We start from the raw sequence: 20,125 nt of genomic DNA on the forward strand, positions 1-20,125 counted from the left end.
TGCTGGTATAGTGCATGATGTTGTCATGGCCACGGCAATTGAAACTCTTCCATTTCTAGAGCAGATGCATTTTCCACAGAGGCAGAGTGGTAAACCTTCACGACTCCCTTTCACTGATTGAGTGGAAGACAGCCTACGGGGCTCTACCATGTTATTTCAATAGCACACACTCAGCTGTGCTTTTCTTATGTGAGCACAGCAGAAGCTGAACTTGTTTAAGGTGGATCCTCATGAAGAGAAAAGTCCATAGTCAGGAGGAAGGGCAGAGAGCTCTGATAGATGAGCTCACTCTTCTCACACATCAGCCTCTTCATGTTATCCAAGAGCTCTCAGGTCGGGGCAGAGCACGGTCAAGTCAGACAGGACAGGAGCCTGGCATTCATTCAACCCTTAATACTATTCATTGGTTACACAATCTCTGCTCAATCCAACGAAGGGCTGCACTTCACAGCTGTCATTTTGTGTTACATTTTGTGACACATATTCTAAAAATGAATATCCTTTCTATGATGAATGAACTAATAAAAATGACTGAAACACCGAATGCATTACCTATAACTACAGTATAATTACAAAAATACAAACTGTAATTTGAGTTCCACTGAGAAAACGAACAAAGTGAATATCAGGATTCCAACCAGACATCAATCCTGACTCATTGGCTGGATTCTCAGAGAAAAAAAAAATGAATATACAAAGTAAATGAAATGGAGTCTATTTCACACACGACTGCTTCCTGTTTTCATTTCCTGAGCCCCACCTACGTGTTAAGACAGTACCCACAGCCGCACAGTTGTCTCCTGCAGGATTCATCTGACTAAAGCCACTGATTCAAGGAAGCAGGTTAATGCTTGAAATGACCTTTTCCTTGGCAAGGTATACAGAATAGAGGACCTGGCAACTCCCGAACACCAACAGAATCATTAGGTAACAGAGGCAGCTTCTTGTACACAACACTGTCGTCAAAAAACAGACGTGTAAAACATTGATAATAATGTTCCTTCATGCAAAATGATGTGTCAATAGTGAAACATTCTCCAGACATGAAGAGTGCACTCTCTGGGAGTCTGTCCTTCCGTGTTCCATGGGAGTTAGTAACAGCCCTGGGCGGCTTTGACCTTGCACATTTTTAATTAAAACAGCAACTCAGACAATTTGAAAAGGTGTTTGATTGACATGAGAATACACCCTGGTTCACGTCGCTGTCTAACTCTTCAGCTCTAACCACCCCAGGGTGGCAGAAAAAGATGAGGTGGAAAGAATAGAGGTAAAACAGCGCTGCATGCAGAACTGTACAGTAGCTGAAAAACACAAATTAATCCCATGTGAATTGAACACATCAAGATCATTAATTTAGATGATCAAAGTTATGCGCTCTAGGTGTAATGACAGTTTGGGTGTAAATGAATCAAAGCCTGGGAAGGCTCAAACCTTAACTGCAATCTACACTTGCATGTTATTACTCTTGTGCCTGTGTGAGATTATATAAATACACAGCAAACAATAATCCCTCAGGTAGGACATAGTCTCCACACATGACTACTGCCATCAACAAACTAAAATTTACAAGCATGTCGTTTCTTCCAATTTCTGTTCTTACTGCTCTTTCTCTTGTAAAGTGCTTTGTATATTAAGCAGAGAGAGAGTCCCTGATTCTATTACTAAGTTCCCATTATCCTCAGTCAGATAAGTGACATACATATTTACTACTCTAGTAGTATTCTACTACTGAGAGAGTTTGAAACCATCTAGGGACTTTTTGTTTGGTGTTCTTTTCTGTTTTGGCCATCCTCTTTGTAGAACACAAAAATGTACATGAACACAATCTTCCTCAGACAGTAGTACTAGCACATAATGTAACACAAAGTAACAACCCACTCTCATGTATCTCATTTATCATTCTGATAGTAATGGTTTGTTCATATCAGAATCCAGCAGACAGTTGAACCTTCTGTGGCAGTAGCTGATACCTTCACTGCAGGTCTTTTGCGTGTGTGTGAAGAAGAGAGGGTCCACTTGAGCTCCTGTCTTGGACGAGGGAACAGCTTAGGTCAAGCCTCTGCTGTGATAACAGGCTTAATGAGGGCAGTCAGGTTTCACAGTTATACCGAGTGACTGGATGGATGTTCTCTGCTGTGAGGTCAGATCCCCATCAGGATATACACCCTTCCTGTAGCATATGCTGACTGGGGCAAACCAATGTTCAGCTCTGCAGAGGTTGATGGTACTGACTGAATCAGCAGAACACTGTCATGGATATGCCTTTCAGGTGGGAATCAGATAAAACACTGAACACATTAATGAGTAATACCAGTGTGAGATCATATCAACCACCTATATAAAGGACCGACAATGTTTTGTGGATTTATGCCTATATCTTCCATGTCAACTGGAGTTTAGCCATTTGCTTTTTAAACATGCAATCTTCACATGCATATTAATATGTTGCTCTCTAGGCCTTGCATCAAAAAGAGACATTCAGGAGGGGTTTTCCTTCCGAGTCCCTGGGCTATCTTCTGGTAAACATGGTTGTGCTGTCTCAGAGGCATAAGTGTGCGCCCTAGTGGTAAGAACTGGGAATAGCAGGGGCAGTGATTCATGACAAGGAACCAACACTTTAAGCAGTATAAATATGGTGACTGAGGCGTACAAAGCAGCATTAGTACGCGCTGTTTTATGTAAGTATTGGCATTTGACGGACTTGATAGGAGACCTACTGGGTAGGTCTTCATAAGACACAAATGAAAGTGCACGTTCTTTATTTTATATCCTTTGAAAGTGCTGTCCTGGCAGGACAAGATGGCAGCATTTTACAACAGATACATAAGGCTGGGCCTCTTTCACAACAAAGGCCCAGCCTATCTTGTACTGGGCTATACTGTCAACACATGACATATCTGCAGATGAGGGATGATGCATGGCCAACACACTACTCCAAGTACCCTGTCACTACAGACCACCTTTCTATTCTTCAGTGCCACATCTTCCCAAAGCCATAACTCATCTAAACCACCCCATATGCTGAAACCCTTCCGTTGAAGGAAACACCCTTTTGTGACAAATACTAGAAGAGTGCTTGTCAACCCTGAGACAACAGCCATCTAACATGCACGCAAACACAAAGCACATGGTGAACGACAAAAAGTGCCAACAAAGGAAAAGAAAGATTCAAATAAAAAAACAACTTTGTTATTCAATATAAATATTTCTTATATGAGGTCATCTAAATAGTATTATTATTATTCCAAGACACTATAATACTAGTATCTTATACAGTGTACAAATATTCAACATGGAACTGCGATATGTACATTGCTGTTGTGCGTCTGCATTAGTTCAAGCTGACAAGCAAATAAACACAGACTTTAACAACACGGTCCGACCTGTGTAAAGGAGCTGCGTTTTGGGCTTCAAGTCCCAGTTTAGTGAGCTGGGTTGCAGCTCCCTCTCCTCAGTGTGTGTGCTGCAGTGAGGGGAGGGAGGGCAGCTAGCAGCGGGGCTCCCTCTGTCTCCGGGCGGCTGGACGCTCGGCCGGGCCAGGTTTGGCAGGTGAGGCTGTCAGGTTTGATGAAGCCACTCAGTAGGCTTCAGATCTCCAGTCCAGCTCCTCCTCTAGCGGTTATCCTGGAATTCACTTGGGCCTCTCAGGTCCTTGGCCCTCGTTCCCCCGAGAGCACAACTCATCTTTGCATCTTTTGCAAATGTACAGTCGATACATCTTTGGCTTTGCAAATGGAGGACGGCACCCGAGTTTGTAAGCAGCAAATCCATCTCCATTATACTTGTCTCTATGTGTGTGTGTGTGTGTGTGTGTGTGTGAAAGCGTCCAAGTGCCTGCCTCTCACGCCCAGTGCACCTGGGCTCCAGGCGAGGAGTGTCTCTTGGCCTCCATGATGGTGATGATGTGCTGCTCCTCGCTCAGTTCCTTCAGCCTCTTCTCCTCTAGGAAGGACACCAGAGAGTCCCTCATGTCCACCACCTCGATCATCTGCTGCAGGACACGCTCCTCCTCTGCTCGCTGCTCCGCCGTTTTCTCAGAGTCTGACACACACACACACGATTAATATCAGAGAGCCACTCACAAGCACACACACGATTCCCTCACACAGACACACACCACTCTTAACGATACAGGCGAGGACATACCACTAAGCTCCATGTGTTTACGTAGCTCCATTTCCAACATGCTCTGTTTGTCCTCCAGCTCCAACTGTCTGGACCTGAGGGCGAGACAGAGAGACAGACACCAGGTGAACGAGAGCAGACAGGTCCCGCCTCTGGGAGGACAGCGTGCTCTGCCTCGACTGAAGCCCCACGGAGAAGACACCCCGCTCAGTCATGTGAAGGCAGGATGAACACCACAGCTTCATCATGAGGACCGGGCCAACAAAGGACTGGCTCATGCAGTGAGAGAGACAGAGTCAATTGTTGGCTGGGGCAGACAATGACCACACTGTTCAGCGCGGGGAGCGTAGTTGGCATCAGGATATATTCTATCACACACACACTCACACACACAGAAGAGGGGGTTGTACTCACGCCACCATGAGGTCTGACTCCTCAGAGACCAGCTCGTTCTTCTCGTGGACCAGCTGGATCCACTGTTCGATCATCTCAGGAGAACCACCTCCGCCTGGGGGGAGAGAGAGGGTGAGAACGACAGGGAAGAAAGCCCTCAGGGTGTGAGGGCCACCGGCAGCGTGTGCCATAACGAGAGGGCGGAGGAGGGGGAGGGAGCGAGGGGGGATATGGTGCGGAAGGGCGACGCATTTTCTTTTAGCTCGTCTGTGTTCCATGTCCTCATTAAAAACGAAACGCTTCAATCCAGGTCTCGTGGGGCCGTCACAGGGACATCAGAAGGCCCATTCCCGTTCGTTGTGTCTGGGATCGCGGTCAGGGATCGTGGTGAGCTGGGGGTGACACCGCTGGCCACTCAGCCTCTCACCTGCTTCTCCTCTGAGAGCCCTCTCCAGGACCACCCCCTTCCCCTCCAGCTCCTTGAAGGTCACCTCGATCTCCTCCAGCCGCCTCTGGATAGACTAGAGGGGTGACAGAGAGGAGAGAGGCCCGTCAGACTTGCACCCCCAACCTACCTTGGGTGTGGCAACGCCACAAAGCGAGGTCGGCCTGAGAGCGGTGGCGTGGTGGACCGAGGGACCTGGCCAAGGGCTTTCATCACTGGACTGAGATCAGTGCACTGACCTGGGCCTTGGTGAAGCGCTGCATTTCGCATATCTTCGCCCGCCGTTCCAGGGTTCTCATCTTCATCAGTTCCATCTTTCCGGCCTCCACTGGGTCCGAGGGGACAGCCTGGAACTGCACACAGAGGAGTGTGTGTGTGTGTGTGCTGGCGTGTGTGTGTGTGTGTGTGGCGTGCGTGCATGCGGGGTTTGAGCGGTCGCACAGCAATTCCATACCTTCTCATCGAACAAATCGCTGTCATCTTTCTCAAACATGTCGTCGTCATCCTCGTCCTCATCCCCATCAGCACCCTCTTCCTCGGACGCTTTGTGGCCGTACTCAACCGCAGTTTCTATGGAGACGGACGAACAGTTAATATTCGAGTTGGGTCCGGAGTACATCTCGCGCCATTAACATTGCATTATCACGACCGACACGACAGCCGAGACCAGTTGGATGTCCTGTATGTCTCAATAAGAGGTTGTTTAAGAGGATAACGTCTGTCCCACGTGCATGAAAGGAGTTTCATCTACTCATCCTACCTGGGTGGATGTTGAGGACACTGAGTCTGTGGTCTCTGCCTAGCCTGGGGGAGGAGAGGTTCCAGGGGGAGAACTTGGATCGGACCTTGGCTGGCTGGTTCTGGCCTCCAGGCTCCTCTTTCCGTCTAAAGCAGCGGCGGTTTCTATGATCTCGGACCTGCGCCCCTGGTCCCCAGCTGCCGCTCCAGTGGTCCTCCCTCTGCCGGCCAGGCTTGGGGGGGCTGGGCCCCCCCGCTGTGGCGGAGGAAGAGGAGCAGGAGGAGGAGCCCCCGGGGGTCTCCGAGTCGGAGTCGTGGCTGTAGGTCAGGTTCAGCAGCTGGTCCTTCTCCTCGGCGCTCAGCTGGAGCTTCCGTAGGGACTGCTTGGGTCTGGAGGCGGCCTCCACTGCCCCGGGGGTCCTGTTCTCCTGGGCAGGGCTGAGCCTCTCGGGGGAGAGGAGGGATCCCTGGGGGTGGCCAGGTGGATGGATCGAGGTTTCGGCACCGGAGGGGAGGGCTGAGGGCTGGGGGAGGTGTAGCGCGAGGGGCGAGGCGCTGGAACCGGGTGGGACGTCTCGGCGCCCCTGTGGTCCTCGTCGCCAGGCTGGAGTCCACTCTGACAGGCTGGAGGGTCTGGGGGTGGCTGGGGCTCCTGGGGCCCCTCCTCAGGCTCGGCTGGGCGGGGCTGCCTCTGGCCCTCAGCGGGCTGCGGGCCCGCGAGGCCACAGTCCAGGGTGTTGTCATCTGAGGAATGAGCGTCGTCCTCACCGGAGACACCATACTCTTCAGTCTCCTCCTCTCCATCCTGCGGGGGGGGGGGGAATGGAATGAAATACTTTGTAGAAAAGATAGTCAGAGCAGAATGCATTGTTATGAAGCAGGACCCTGTGACCTATTACGCTTTTCAACTCCTCGTCCACAATTGCTTTGGAAGTATAATGTACCATAAGCCAGTCAATTGTAAACACTGTACATTCAAACAGCCCTAAATAATGCACGCTGGGAGTGTACAACATTCACTGGATCACTTAGCTCACCAGGGCATGCGGAGGGACTACAGTAGGAACTACCATGCATCAAGCGCCAGACTGGAGGTCAACCTGGGCTCAAGCAACAGCAGCTTGTGTTGTGTTCTCGTTTCTGCGGTGACCAACCTGTAAAGATCTGGGTTCTGTCATGCTTTCCAGCTCCAAATCCTCTGAGTGCAGCTCACAGTAGAACCTCCCTGAGGAGAACGTCACAGAAAACAACAGCTTGCAGTCTGGAACCGGTGCGTGTGAGGATGCATGGCTGACAACTCTGTCTCTTTCCTGTCTCGACTACGACACCCCACCCCCTTAAAAAGGGTACTCTCATACATTATGCATGTCTCCGCTAAATAAATTAAACTGTGCTCCATTTTTGCCATGAAAATGGTATTGTCGTCGTTGAGTACCTACAGTACCTTTACACCACAACAGGTAGCACAGCTGTTGAAATTCACACATTCTGCAGGTTGTATGCTTTTCAGAGATGGGAAAACATGACCTAACAAAATAATGATGTGTCTCAAAATCTCCGAAAGCAGACCTCCGCCCTCTATCTTATTTTAGTGACTCATGCTGGGAAATGACCATGAGTCAACAAATCCTCAGACAGCCAACGTTAGCTGTCCACCTTTTGTAACAATCAAGAGTCTCATGTTTAGCAAATACCAGCCAGAACATTCTCTGCATGTACTTCACTCAATGTCCTTCCTACAGTGTACATGACACAAGTCATGGAAGTCTGTGACATTTGTAGGAGAGAGACCCCACTTCACTAGAGGACAAGAGGGTTGTGATGAAATGAAGGGAGAGCTCCACAACAGAGCCTCCATCGGGGCAGCGGTGCTCACCCGTGTCCTGGCTGAAGGTGTAGCCCCCCAGTCGCAGGGTGGTGCCACACTGATGGCAGGTGAAGCAGCCCCGGTGGAAGAACTTGCCCTCAGTGCTGATCCTCTCCAGCACATAGACCCTCTGACCGCAGAAGTAGCACTCCTCAGAGTTGCCTGTCGGGGAGCTGTAGCTCAGGTCAGGCTCGGGGTCCGGGTCTGGCTTGGGACTCACCTCAGGGGCTGCGAGGGAGGATATTTGCTGAGGGGAAAGGGAAGGAAAGAGAATTAGCATTAAAACCACTCAGTAACAGAAACAAACGGTTTGGACTGTGTGCTCCTATGTTCAGTGGCGTCATCCACTGACACCAAACTAAAAACAACAATCCCAACAGAAAAAGGTCAATGCAGCACAAGAGACCACAGAGGAGAATGTGTGGCCTGAACACAACACTCACATCCTCCTCATCTCCCATCTCTCTTTGCTTTGCTTCTCTCCTGGATGCCAGCTTCTCCTGTGAAGAAGAACACGATCAGTCATGTGACGTGTTCATGGATCCAATTATGAAAGAGTATGACAGAAGGCTTCTGAATCAACAATGAGGTAGTTGTTATCTTCAATGACTTCAGCAATCACTGTAGTGAGAGGAAGATAAAAAGAAGCCAAAGCTAGACCATAGAACGATGATACCTTTTCCACACTACTTTATATAAAAACACAAGCACTAATACAAAAAAAAGCTCCAGGTGCTGGCTAATAAAATGTGAACTTGAGGTTACTGTGACTGTCAGCCGCACCGGCAACAACTCTTTATCTCTGAACACCTCGATGTTACGGAGCGATGCCTGAGATGTGTCAACAGAGGACTGCTGTCCTCTCAGTGACACTCTGTGGCGTTTCTGTCTCTGAGCTCACCTTGCGCCTCTGCAGGGAGTTGTGCTTCAGCTTGTTGAGGAAGAACACTGCAGACTGGGCCCGGGAGAAGGCACTGGCTTTGTACGCTGTCAGTGGGGCCTGTGGCTCTGCAACACAGAAACACACGACCAAAAACATGGTCACCAAGTGCGCGACAGAGTCCACACCAAACTAACTCTCCTCTCAGCCGTTCGACGCTGTCTGATGGACGCAAAGTCAAAGGACAGGTCGCTTCTTGCACAAAGGCAACTATAACTGAATGCATTTGCGATTTAAGCCTCTTTTGTATGAAAGTATCCGCGTCAGTCACGGCGTTTCATTTACTGATGGATCAATTCTTTCGTCCTCTTCAGTCCCCACTGACATCTTCCTCTTTACCACCCAGCCTCTAGAGAAAGGGCACAGCTCCTCAGCAGATGCAATTTCATCCAACATGCAACAGCAGTAGCAATCCTTAAGAAAACTCCCCCCCCCCCCCTCCTCATCTGCAGATAAGGTGACAGACAAGCCCCCCTGTGAGGGACAGGCTGCTCCCTCCTGCTGGAAGCGCAGCTGTCAGCGTCTCTCCGGCAGAGCGGAGCCCAGCCACGCAGCATCATCACAGGCAGACAAGCGGCGGATGTCACACCCACCTCGCTCCAGCCAGCTGCAGGCACCCGCCACATCACATCTACACTGAACCCAGCAGCCCCCGACCGCCCCGCGCCCAACAGAGCGCACGTCGGATGAGGATACCTTCTAAAAACAGCCCAGGGAAATCCTGTGTCACAGCAGCAATGCTCGATCGTTCCGAGGCGAGCCCGCCCTAGTCTGATAAGCCATGTCCTCGCCGTAGCTGTTTGCTCTGCCTGCTGCCTGGCTTGGTGTGAGCAGGAGCACAACAGCCAATCAGGGATGACTATTAGCATAGCACCAGCCACTCACATCAGGGGCATGCTGGGTAATGCTTTTAAAGAGACAGTGCCAACCCTTTCCCTTATCAACAGCAAACACATTTCAGAGAGGGGGAGAGACACCTGATCCTTTTCATAAATAGGTGATTTGATGCTGTGCTCTGACCGACTTATGCTAGATTGAGCTGCATTGCTTTCATAAGCAACGATCAAAACAATGTTTCAGCAGAATGATATCCATACAGTACACAAAGAAATACAGATAAGCCTATCCACAATGACTAAAACATACATCTCTAATGTTTTTGAGCCCGAGTTATAGGATAGTAAAAACTGCACAATGTGACATGATCATTTTAATACATAAATAAGATAAAGTGAGGACATACAGTATTCCCTGTACATTAGCAGTTTAGTCAACTATAATTCTCACCTTTAGGGGGCGCTCTCTTGGAAAAGGCATTGCGGACCTGGGTGAGGTAAAGCACCATGGACAGCTTGTCTATCTGGCCGCGCGTGGCCATGTCGCTGGCAGACATGACGGGGGGAATGCCCAGTTCGCTCTCCAGGACGCTGAAGGCCAGCTGGTTGTTGTGGACGGTGTTGGACTCCTCCAGCGAGGCCATGTCACTGGGGCACAGGAGTACTGACAGTTCAGATGCTTGCTCATACTATCTCGACAGCTTGAGAGCTGTGGAGGAGGTAAAGGCGACCGATAGTCACATTCAACTTGTCGTCGATGTCAACTGTAAGTGAATCTGCCTCCAGACCCAGGATAACGTGCTCGTACTTGATCAACTCTGTTGTTGCGTCACGGTCTGTGGCGCTAGGGCCAGGTGACCGGAGCTCAGATACTCACATGAGGTGTGGTCTAAAGTTGTGTATGAGGGCACACAGAGCCAGGCCAGACCTCCAGGACTGAGTCAGGTCCTTCACCTTCACCCCCTGGTACCCGCCTGTGTGCTGTTGACACCATTTCAGCAGCTCATCAAAACCTTTTGAATCTGCAGCCGGAGAAACAAGCACACGGTCAGACACACGGTCGTTGAGCGGGCCCTTTAGTCGCAGAGGGGAATCACTATAGTCATAGTACACGAAACATGTAGAATATCATGACGTTCCTTCAGTATATTCCAGGTAACAGCATGTGTGTCAGGTGTGGAGTCGAGGTGGAAATGGGTGATGGATGAAACTGAAGAAGCACACCTCTGCGCATGCGAGGCTTGTTGTTCTGCTTTTGGCTGGGGCGGTTGGATTCACAGGGGTCTTCCACGTCGTACAGATGTTTCACCTTAGAGATGAACCCACAGGTTTGTGTGAATGTCGTACACAGACACAGTGAGCTCTGCTCTGTTACCACGCAAAGGTTGACGGCTAGTTCTGATGCAGTTTTTATCGATCCAATATTTTCTGGAAACTCTCCAAAGCCTTTAAATCAATAATCTCTTGGTGAGGACATCAAAAAACAATGTCCCTGCTTACCACTCAGCGCTTGATATGCGCAGCAAATTCCTGCCAATAAATGAATGGCCTGTCAGTAAGTATTATTGACTAAAAACACTGATGTGATTGTGTTTTCAGTTTAAACCCTAAATAGTCTCCTCCCTTCAGATATTGTTTCAACAGAAAGGCAGTTGATGAGGCTGCAGGCTGGTGGTTCCAGGTACTATGTGCTTACCTGGTTGACCTGTATGGACGTCAACTTAATCTGATTGTAGCGGGTGGTTGGGTTGATGCTGTAGGCACTGTAGTTTTTACAGGTGTTCTCTGGAGTAGTCTGGGACAGGAGCTGGTAGACACTCTCTCTGTAGATTCACAAGGAAGGTATCCTTCAGAGTCAGAGTCACCAGCGCAGTCATCAGCAGAACAGCAGTAAGAGGATAGAGTATGAACCTGACCGCTGTGCCAGGACTTCCAGGGGCGCTTTGCCCAGACCCCAGCTCCTCACCATCCAGGCTGTGTCGAAGGATGCCAGGAAGCCCCGGGCTATGCCTGTCCCCAAGGGCCAGAACGGCTGGTGACACACACACACATATCCAGGTGTGAACATGCAAGCAAATGTACATGACGAGAAATGTCAATAGTTTATATGACGTTTGTGATTCACCACTCTGAGCCAGACAGCCAGGAAGCCAGCCAGCGTCCCCACCAATAGACGAGTACCTACCTCCACCAGGCAGTCTCCAACCAGGCCAATCAGCAGCTTCTTGCCCCTCCTCTCCCGGACAATGGAGGCGTTCTCAGCGCGGTGCATGCAGGTGAAGTCGAACATGGCCACGTCGGGCCGGCCCGCGTGGTTCTGGGCAAACTGCATATCAGGCAGCTGGTAGCCTGTGGAGAAGCGGGCCGCGTCGTGGGCATAACGCAGCATGGCTTCACAGTCCACGTTGGACGCGGCCAGAAGCTGCTCTGCGTCACTGTAGTCCTGGCAAACACAGAACAAGGAGGAAGGGAGGGGTTGAGTGACGGCAAGCCCGTTCTCTTTGTCCTGATCACACAATTACTTGAATAAAGCCTCAAGCAGTACACTCTTGTAACACTCAAGCTAGGGGGAAGTGTGGTGTGACCTTGAGATTGACCTAAAGTCAATTTTGACAACAAAGCCACTCGCTCTTCTCCCTGTACAGAAAACAAGATTGGAATGCTAAACTGTGTGCTCAGTCCTGAGTTGCATGTTGCTCTGTAATACTAAGCCAATACTTAACTTAGTGTTACAGACAGTAGTGAGTGGGCAGGTTCAGGTGTACTATAACATGGTGAGGAATGTGGCAAAACCGCACTTCCCAGCAACAACAACTTGACTAGTGGCTAAGCCCCTTGGTGTGTGACAGACCGAATAGACGTCAGCTATCCTGGCCTACAACGGCAGAGATCAGACACCAGATAAACGACAGGGTCACGGTTATATGAAGAGTCTCTGCTAACCAGGGTTGTTTAGTACCCATCGCCTCCTGTGGATCCTGGAGGGAAAAGATGCTGAGACAGCAGGCCAGTATTTCCTGGATGATGTATGTGTTGGGTTGCTGGTCTTACCTGCTTAATGACGCCCTTCTTCAGCAGGCTGTTCTTCTTGGCAGTCATGACAAAGTAGTGGGTGTCATCCTTATAGTAGACAATATTCTCTAGATCAATACCTGGAAGAAGGCGGGGAGGGGGGGAGAGAGAGAGAGAGAGAGAAATAAAGCAAGACATTGTGAAACATCGCTAAAGAACAGACTCAAAGAACATAGCATGTCAAATGGATTGCCTCAGGATTTATATCGACACAGGAAATGAAGAAAGACAAGAAAAAACCCATTAGATGAAAATACATGCTGCAAGTTCTGTCTTGGTGACGTACAACAGGGAAAAGACCACGGACATTGTGGAGCCAGATAGCAAAGTGGTACCTGTCTCTGTGAGTAGGTCCTGGAAGAATTTCTGATTGTAGATCCGGGCCACACCACTGATCTCTGCCACCTGGGCCTCGGCCGCCGTGCGTCTGTTGATGAAGTTGGCTGTGATGCCGATGGCCAGCTTCCCTCTCAACTCCTTCCTCTTGAAGCCTGGTGGGGGACAGAGAAAACAGAAGGGCTTACTTCTAGGTGGTCTGAAATGGAGTCGAGATTCACGGTTGTACAGCAACAGTAAAACCCCATTTGTTTTGATGAATGGTAAATATGATTACATTTACATGTATTCATTTAGCAGACGCTTTTATCCAAAGCGACTTCCAAGAGAGAGCTTTAAAAAGTGCATAGGTCACTGATAATAACAACAAGATAGCCCCAAAGCATTGCAGGTAGGCAATTTAATATGATTACATATTAACATCATATGTATGTGTTACATCAGCAGTATACCATTTTATGATGTGTGTGTGTGTGTGTGTATATGTGTGTGTGTACTAACCATCAGGGACGTAGCGTCCTCCTCCAGCAGAGATGAAGACATCAAACTGGAAGGTTCCGGCAGGATGAGACTCAGGGTGCAGCTTGGCCGTCCAGCCTGACAAAGAGACAGGCGCAGGACAAAGCATTAAACCGGCAAAAACACTGCAGCGGCACGACTCCTCTTAGTTGAGCATCTCTGTTCAGTGTGTGAATTGACACCATGAGGGGACAGGGGGCCAACCAGAGCGATGAGAAGAGGGACGGAAAGAGGTCTGAGCGTGTTACCTGTGTTCCCTGAGGGCTCCTGCAGGCCTCGGAACTCCACCCCAGTGTGAACCTCCACCCCCAGCAGCAGGGCCACCTTCAGCAGGATCAGCTGCAGCTGACGGATGCCTGGGGAGACAGACACACGTACATGTGCTGTGGATATGGACTGTCACATGGAAGGACATAGTAGAGCAACATTATTTGAATGTACATGTTGTGGTGAAGGAGAGGATTATCAAGACAGCCTCTGTATATTGGGAGTCGGGTGGCTGAGCGGTTAGATAATTGGGATAGTAATCCAAAGGTTGCTGGTTCGATTCCCGGCCATGCTAAATGACGTTGTGTCCTTGGGCAAGGCACTTCACCCTACTTGCTTCCCAAGGGGGGGAGATGTCCCTGTACTTACTGTAAGTCGCTCTGGATAAGAGCGTCTGCTAAATGTAAATGTATATTCTACAGCGTGCAGTTCTCTAAGAGTATGGTACTGTATAAGCATAGCTTAGATTGGCAAATGGAACACTCACTGATGTGATCTAGGGCACCAGTACAGAATTTGCCGTAGAACTTTTTGGCGCTGAGGCCCCGAAGGTCGCAGATGGTGTAGGGCCACAGGTGCAACACGTTGTTCCTGGCAAACGACTCCCTCTTCTCCAGGACCACCACCTGAGCTCCCAGCAGAGCCAGCTCTATGGCTGTCCTCAACCCACATGGCCCTGCGCCCAGAACCAGGCACTGGAAGAGGAAGGAAGAGAGGGAGGGGAAGATCAACTAGAGAAGACGCAGCTAATGAAGTGAAGAATGAGGACGAGTTCACAGTTCAACAGCTGAACACTCTAGTCATCTCACTGTCCTGAGGCGCTGAACACAAACCTTGTTTTTAGCACAAACGTTCCCGTTCTGGTAATCTGGATGAGCAGCTCTCTTATCCAGTTTCACCCAGAGGGCCTTGGCCTTCCAGTAGTTGAGCTTCTCCTTTAGCTTGGAGTAGAAAGTCTGATAGTCCTGGGGGTCCAGCTCTAGGTGGTGACACAGCTCTGCAAAGTAGCGCTGCACGTCCTTACAGCTCTGGGCTAGGACAAAGTGGTCAAAGACGGTGTAGGAGGGGTTGGGGGGTTCCTGGTTCGCCATCACGAACTATGGCTTACTCGTACGTTTAGAAGCTCCCTGTGAATGAGGAGACAACACTGTCACATCATCTGGCGTGGATTGGCAGTTGGAAGTTTATATATCGGTGGTTCTTGTGTCTGACTAAGTGACATTTAGGGGATTTCCTCAGAGTCAGTCTCTGACTCCTCCTGGTCTCCTGGATCTTAGTCACTGGTAGCCTCCCCCTCTTCCCCATGTGATTCCCGTAGGCTCCATGTCTGCTGTGTTTATTGGCACTTGACCTAATAATCTCTTCTCGTGAGGTATGTGTGTCACACTGGGTCTGTGTGGATGTTTACTGCCCATGATTCAGTGGAAACTTTAAAGACAAATTCAGTATGGTGAAATCCAAGCAGAGTCACGCAACCATAATCCACGGTGCCAGCTCGTCCTGTTCACACCTCCAAAGGCCCCCATCCATTCCATTCAGTACAAATAAACGAAAGGGGGGTGGGGGCACCCCACATCATGCAAAAGGCCTTCCTATCAGCCTTAGAGCAGGCCTCACATAAAGTCCCATGATGTACTCCCAAATCAGCATTCATCAATTATAGGTAATATCAAGGTGGTTACATTAATACTTTATTTAATTAAGTATCTCTCATACTGTGGTAATTGCCACTCCCCCACTACCATCAATCACCTCAATGGGAAGCAAAAATCTATCAAACACTGTCTGTCCAGCCCAGATGAAAGAGAGAAGCTCATCATATTACACTAAATAGAGACGCTTAATCTTAATATCCATAATGCACATATTGCTGGCATTTGGGACTAGCCAAGTCATGCGTTAAGGTTTGCTTATAGTCAATGTGAAAACATGAAGCATGCACACACAGTGGCACCTCAGGCGATACACAGTAGGGACTAAACACACTTCATTTCAAGTGTGCATTAGTCAGATGTACCCTTAGGAGTTATTCTTATCTTATTGTTTCAATAGACTGTATTCAATCTGCAATAAAGAGACAGGAAGTGGCGCAATTCCCAAACAAAACAAAAAAGCATGTTCCATTACTGCACAGTATATCCTCTGTCCTTCAGCAGTGCCGTGGTGTAGAGTACAAGAAGTGTTAAACGGCCTCCTGTGGTTGGCAAGTCATTTCCTGGTACCAATCTTCACGCATCACTTCCTGGCGATAACACATGGTTGTTAAGCACTGTGTACTTTGTTCACCTGGGCCTAAAAACAGCCTACTAGTAGACTGAGCTTAATATTACAGAGCTTTTATAGAAAAGATGTGGGGTTTTTTGTAATAAAACTGCTGTTCAGGGACGTCTATTGAAAGTACATAAGAACTGTCTCAGTTTGATAAAAAAGTACTGCCTCTTTTTCATCTGAACTTCTACTAAATGAAGTACTATAGCTAAACACTGCTGTACCTAAACAATAACCATTTTGGGTTTATTTAGCTGCGACCTAGCAGCTCTATAGCTCGCACTGTTGGTCCACAAAACGGCATGGGCGTAGGTGGTACATTAATAAGTCTGTTTGTCCTCAAGAGTTCACTCGTAAGCAGTTATCTGTGACCCCCCAGACTCAACAGACTGCAACAGATCTAATTAAGGTCATTAAAACCGCCCATGCAAGCCGTACTCTCTGTTCTTCTGGGTCCACCGTGGCCTGCTTCACCCTGCAGCTCAGATCAGTGTCTCTGTCTCCCAGCTGATTGAACAATACATCCAGCAGCATTCAGGTTACCCCCCCAGTTCACCCATCTAAGCGTTCTCTGGAACTCACTGGTGGCTCGATGGCAATTATGGATTCAACACGGAGGGGAACAAGCTCACAACATCAGACAGGAATCCAAGTACAGATACAGTCAGCAATAGCCCCATTCTGGAACTACTGGGAACCTGCAATGATAGGCCAGCCGCCGAGCCATGTCTTATTTTACTTAGTTTACAACTAACAGCTTCCTCCACTGGATACCTGTTGAACACCCAGGGTTTCCCGCAGCACTTTTCAGTTAAGGCGGCAACACAGGCCTGCCACCTTAACAACGTTGTCAAAAATAAATACAAAATCTTAATTTGTATAGCGATATCCGCCGTGTTACTCTGTCCTGTTTTCTCTCTTCCATTCCAGAACGCCAGTCTCCCTTCTCTGCAGGATGCATTAGTCTATCGCACAAACTATCGCCCCCCCCCCCTCCACATTAGTCTATTGCACAAAGTAAACCCCCCCGTCCCCCAGTCTGATGGCAAACCCCACCCTACCACCTTAACTAACATATTTTCTGCAGGAAACCCTGAACATAATGACTTCTAGTCACTCGTTAAGCACATCTGTCATTTGGAAACAACAAGCCTGTTCAAGTGTCTGCTTATCTATTGAGCAAATACAGCAATACAAAGTGAGAAACGCCAACACCCAAACATGTACGTGCTAAATTCATCTTGCTCAGCTCAAATATTAATACTGCTGATTATTAAGATTGCATTACATAGGATTCAAAAAAATCTCAATTTCATCTTTATGTTGTGTTTCCAATGTTCAGAATTAATGTCTGTCACAAAACATGACGTGAAACAACTTTTGAACTGGCAACCAACTTCTTTATAAAGTTTCAGGCTTACTATTTGTGGCTTCTGCAACAGGACACAATTTTGCAAGCAGATAAATGTGTTGCCTTCAGCATTCTACGTTCTGAGTGTCTAATCTTGTGAAGGCTGCACGCAACAGCAGTCAAACAAATACCTCCAAAATGTCTGTTGAGATGTCTTGCGTGGTTGACACAAACTGGCTGCAAAACTCTGCAGCATCATAAGTAGTAGGTGTGTGTGACACACATGCATGTATCGTATGCCCACAAAAGTGCAAGAAGAGCAAAAGGGGGAAACACAGGAAGACAGAGGGCGGCTTGGTGAATTGACACTATGACCACTACTTCACAACTACATACCGAGCATCATCCGACAGGCTGAAACCCACCATTAGGAATGAGTCACGTCTCAGCATGAATCTTGAATCTTTAGAGTGAGATACATTCCTACATGCGTAAGCCAGGTTGACTAGAGCAGAAGATTCTTTCTATGTTTGGTTGGCAGAAAATAAGTCAAAGTAGACAGTAGAGTGTAGGTAGTAGCCTATGGATGCTTTGACTTACCTGGTCACACGAACCGACTGAGGACAAAGGCTTCACAGAAGCTGTGTTTCAACCTGCTGGATCTTTCTGTGGAACCACATAGAAACCTGATATTAGCACCAGGAAAGGGGCGGGCACAAAACTGTCAACAAAAAAGAGAAAGAGAAAGAAAAAGAAAGAGAGAGAGAGAGAGAGAGAGAGAGAGAGAGAGAGAGAGAGAGAGAGAGAGAGAGAGAGAGAGAACGAGTTATAAAAGCTAAACTGTGTAACCAGTCCAGCCACCATGTTAGGGTCGTTTATTTTATAAAACCCCCTTCCATTCACCGATTACACCTAACCTCCAAAATTGTAACCTGTATTTATGGCACAATCAATATATTCCTAATGTCAACGAGGTTCATCATCATTCATGGCTCTTTTTAAATGAAGTTAACGAAACTGAGTAGCAGTGATTGCATTGACAATGTCACGATATCTGATGCGCCTTTGACTTAGGAATGACAAATTGTTAAAACTATAAACTTAATAATGATTAATTTCAACAAGGCATACATTACCTCGGAGAGAGTGTGTTGAAATTATGCGATAACTCCAGACTGCATCTTCCTTGTTTAGTCTTTGGGAATTCCCGAAACCGCGCGTCCGCTCACCTGCATCCAGCACACATGACAAGCGGACTCAACATAAAGTGGTCTCTCTTCCGGGTACTAGACACAATTTAAGTCAAGTTTCCTTCTCAGAAATATACTGCGGTGATACTCAATGACTCACGGCCGAATTCATACATTGTTTCATGGAGGTACTTCACCAAGGATACAGGTAGAGTTATTTCCACCTCATTCTTGTTCATGATGTAGAATACATCCACACCCGAAGCCTGCCGTAGATGTCGAAATCCGAATGGAAAACATTATAAATAATGTAGTTGGCGTATCTCCAGCATTTTCACATTTTAATGTTGATGTCTGCCAGTCGTTGTTGGAATGGGAAATTGGTTTTAGAGGTCTGTCTACACATTGATGACAGTAAGAAAAAGACAACCGACCACTCATTTGTATGTGAGACGCAAGTTATTTCCCGGAAATGGTGTTAATCAGATGAGGAAACTTTAACGTCCACTGTCTTGAATAATTAAAGTTAAATGCTTTAAAAGTCACACTGAAACGGTTCCTGCACTACTACCGTTTTACACATGTTTTGTATGCTGCCTTTTTAAAAAGGTACTCCTGATATAAAAACTGTTTAAGACACATTAAGAAAATTTCAGCAGGGTTATAGTTGGCAATGTACAAACTTTATTCCAACGTTTTCATTTCAAATTTAAACAATTTACAGTAGGATTTAGACAACAGCAAAACTGTTGTCTCAAAGTCTTTCATTGAGTGCAGTAAAAAAAGATTATATTGGAATATTCTGATCAAAAACTGCATAGGCTGAGGAAAAAGACCCAAAGAACCCTAATGATGACATATCTTTGCTGATCAATGTGATGACGGTAATGGACAAGGGCAAAACAAGGTTGCTGCCTTTCTGTTCCTGGCCTAGCCCATGTCCACAACAACACACCAGGAGAAATCTGCCCATTTCCTTCCTCTCTGCCAACATCTGATTTCTAGAGGATGATCAAAGAGATGCTCTTTGAGAACTTGAAGGTACATAATACACGGCTCGTATACATGATACTAATCTAATGTTTGTAGTTATATGTACCGTGATGTTTCAGCTTTACAGATATGAAAGAAAACCCTTGGTATCAGATGAGTCACGTACCACAGCAATGCTCTCAGTAAGTGGTGTGGGAAATGTCAACATGTAAACGTGGAACTGACAGTATGTGGTTACTGACAGAGATACAAATACAGACTGTATACACTGTAAGTAGGCCTTATCCAGTATGAAGGAAAAATGAAAGAAACCAAAGTAGGACATTCAGGTAGTTATCTAAACCCTTGACTCATGTTGTACAACTGGGTTAAAAGATGATGGTAGAGCTAAATTAAATAGCTAGCAACAATGATGTGTTCATCCAAAACAAACATACTTGTGACAGGCCCTACCCCCCATGGTGAGAGGAAAAGGCAAAAGGATGCTGAAAATGGGTAAACCAGTAGGATCTTTCAAAAATGAATAAATTACAAACATGATACTATACAAACAATTGTAGTATTTTGGATATTTACACAGTGTGTCCAATATTGCAAATTTCAATAGTTTTCCATCAGTATTTTCTCCATACATCACTCATCACTGAAGTAAACCACATAATCTCAGGAGTGAGACATAGTTCAGCTTTCAGCTTCTCTGACGTTGACACAGAGACCCTGGCCGAACAATCAATGGATTTCAATCAGAATGCTTGAAAAACAATATAGACATGAATTGTATGTCA

General features: G+C 47.4%; 1 protein-coding gene across 1 annotated transcript; it reads right to left on the minus strand.

Annotated features, from left to right (window-relative positions):
* Positions 1–2,742: 2,742 nt before the first annotated feature.
* On the minus strand, positions 2,743–18,803 carry mical1 (microtubule associated monooxygenase, calponin and LIM domain containing 1). The gene is given in 26 exon segments (XM_084680810.1): positions 2,743–4,041; positions 4,147–4,220; positions 4,540–4,633; positions 4,946–5,039; positions 5,203–5,316; positions 5,418–5,533; positions 5,724–6,150; positions 6,153–6,506; positions 6,856–6,926; positions 7,578–7,815; positions 8,012–8,068; positions 8,470–8,576; positions 9,796–9,992; positions 10,222–10,366; positions 10,569–10,653; positions 11,041–11,167; positions 11,261–11,376; positions 11,530–11,787; positions 12,396–12,496; positions 12,752–12,907; positions 13,254–13,349; positions 13,520–13,627; positions 14,026–14,233; positions 14,372–14,665; positions 17,758–17,878; positions 18,294–18,803. Coding segments are annotated over 24 exon segments (3,801 nt in total). The 5' UTR covers positions 14,630–14,665; positions 17,758–17,878; positions 18,294–18,803; the 3' UTR covers positions 2,743–3,841.
* Between the last annotated feature and the right edge of the window lie 1,322 nt (positions 18,804–20,125).

Source organism: Hypomesus nipponensis, chromosome 18 (assembly GCF_054491055.1).
Source record: "Hypomesus nipponensis isolate SF chromosome 18, ASM5449105v1, whole genome shotgun sequence".
Lineage (NCBI taxonomy): Eukaryota > Metazoa > Chordata > Actinopteri > Osmeriformes > Osmeridae > Hypomesus > Hypomesus nipponensis.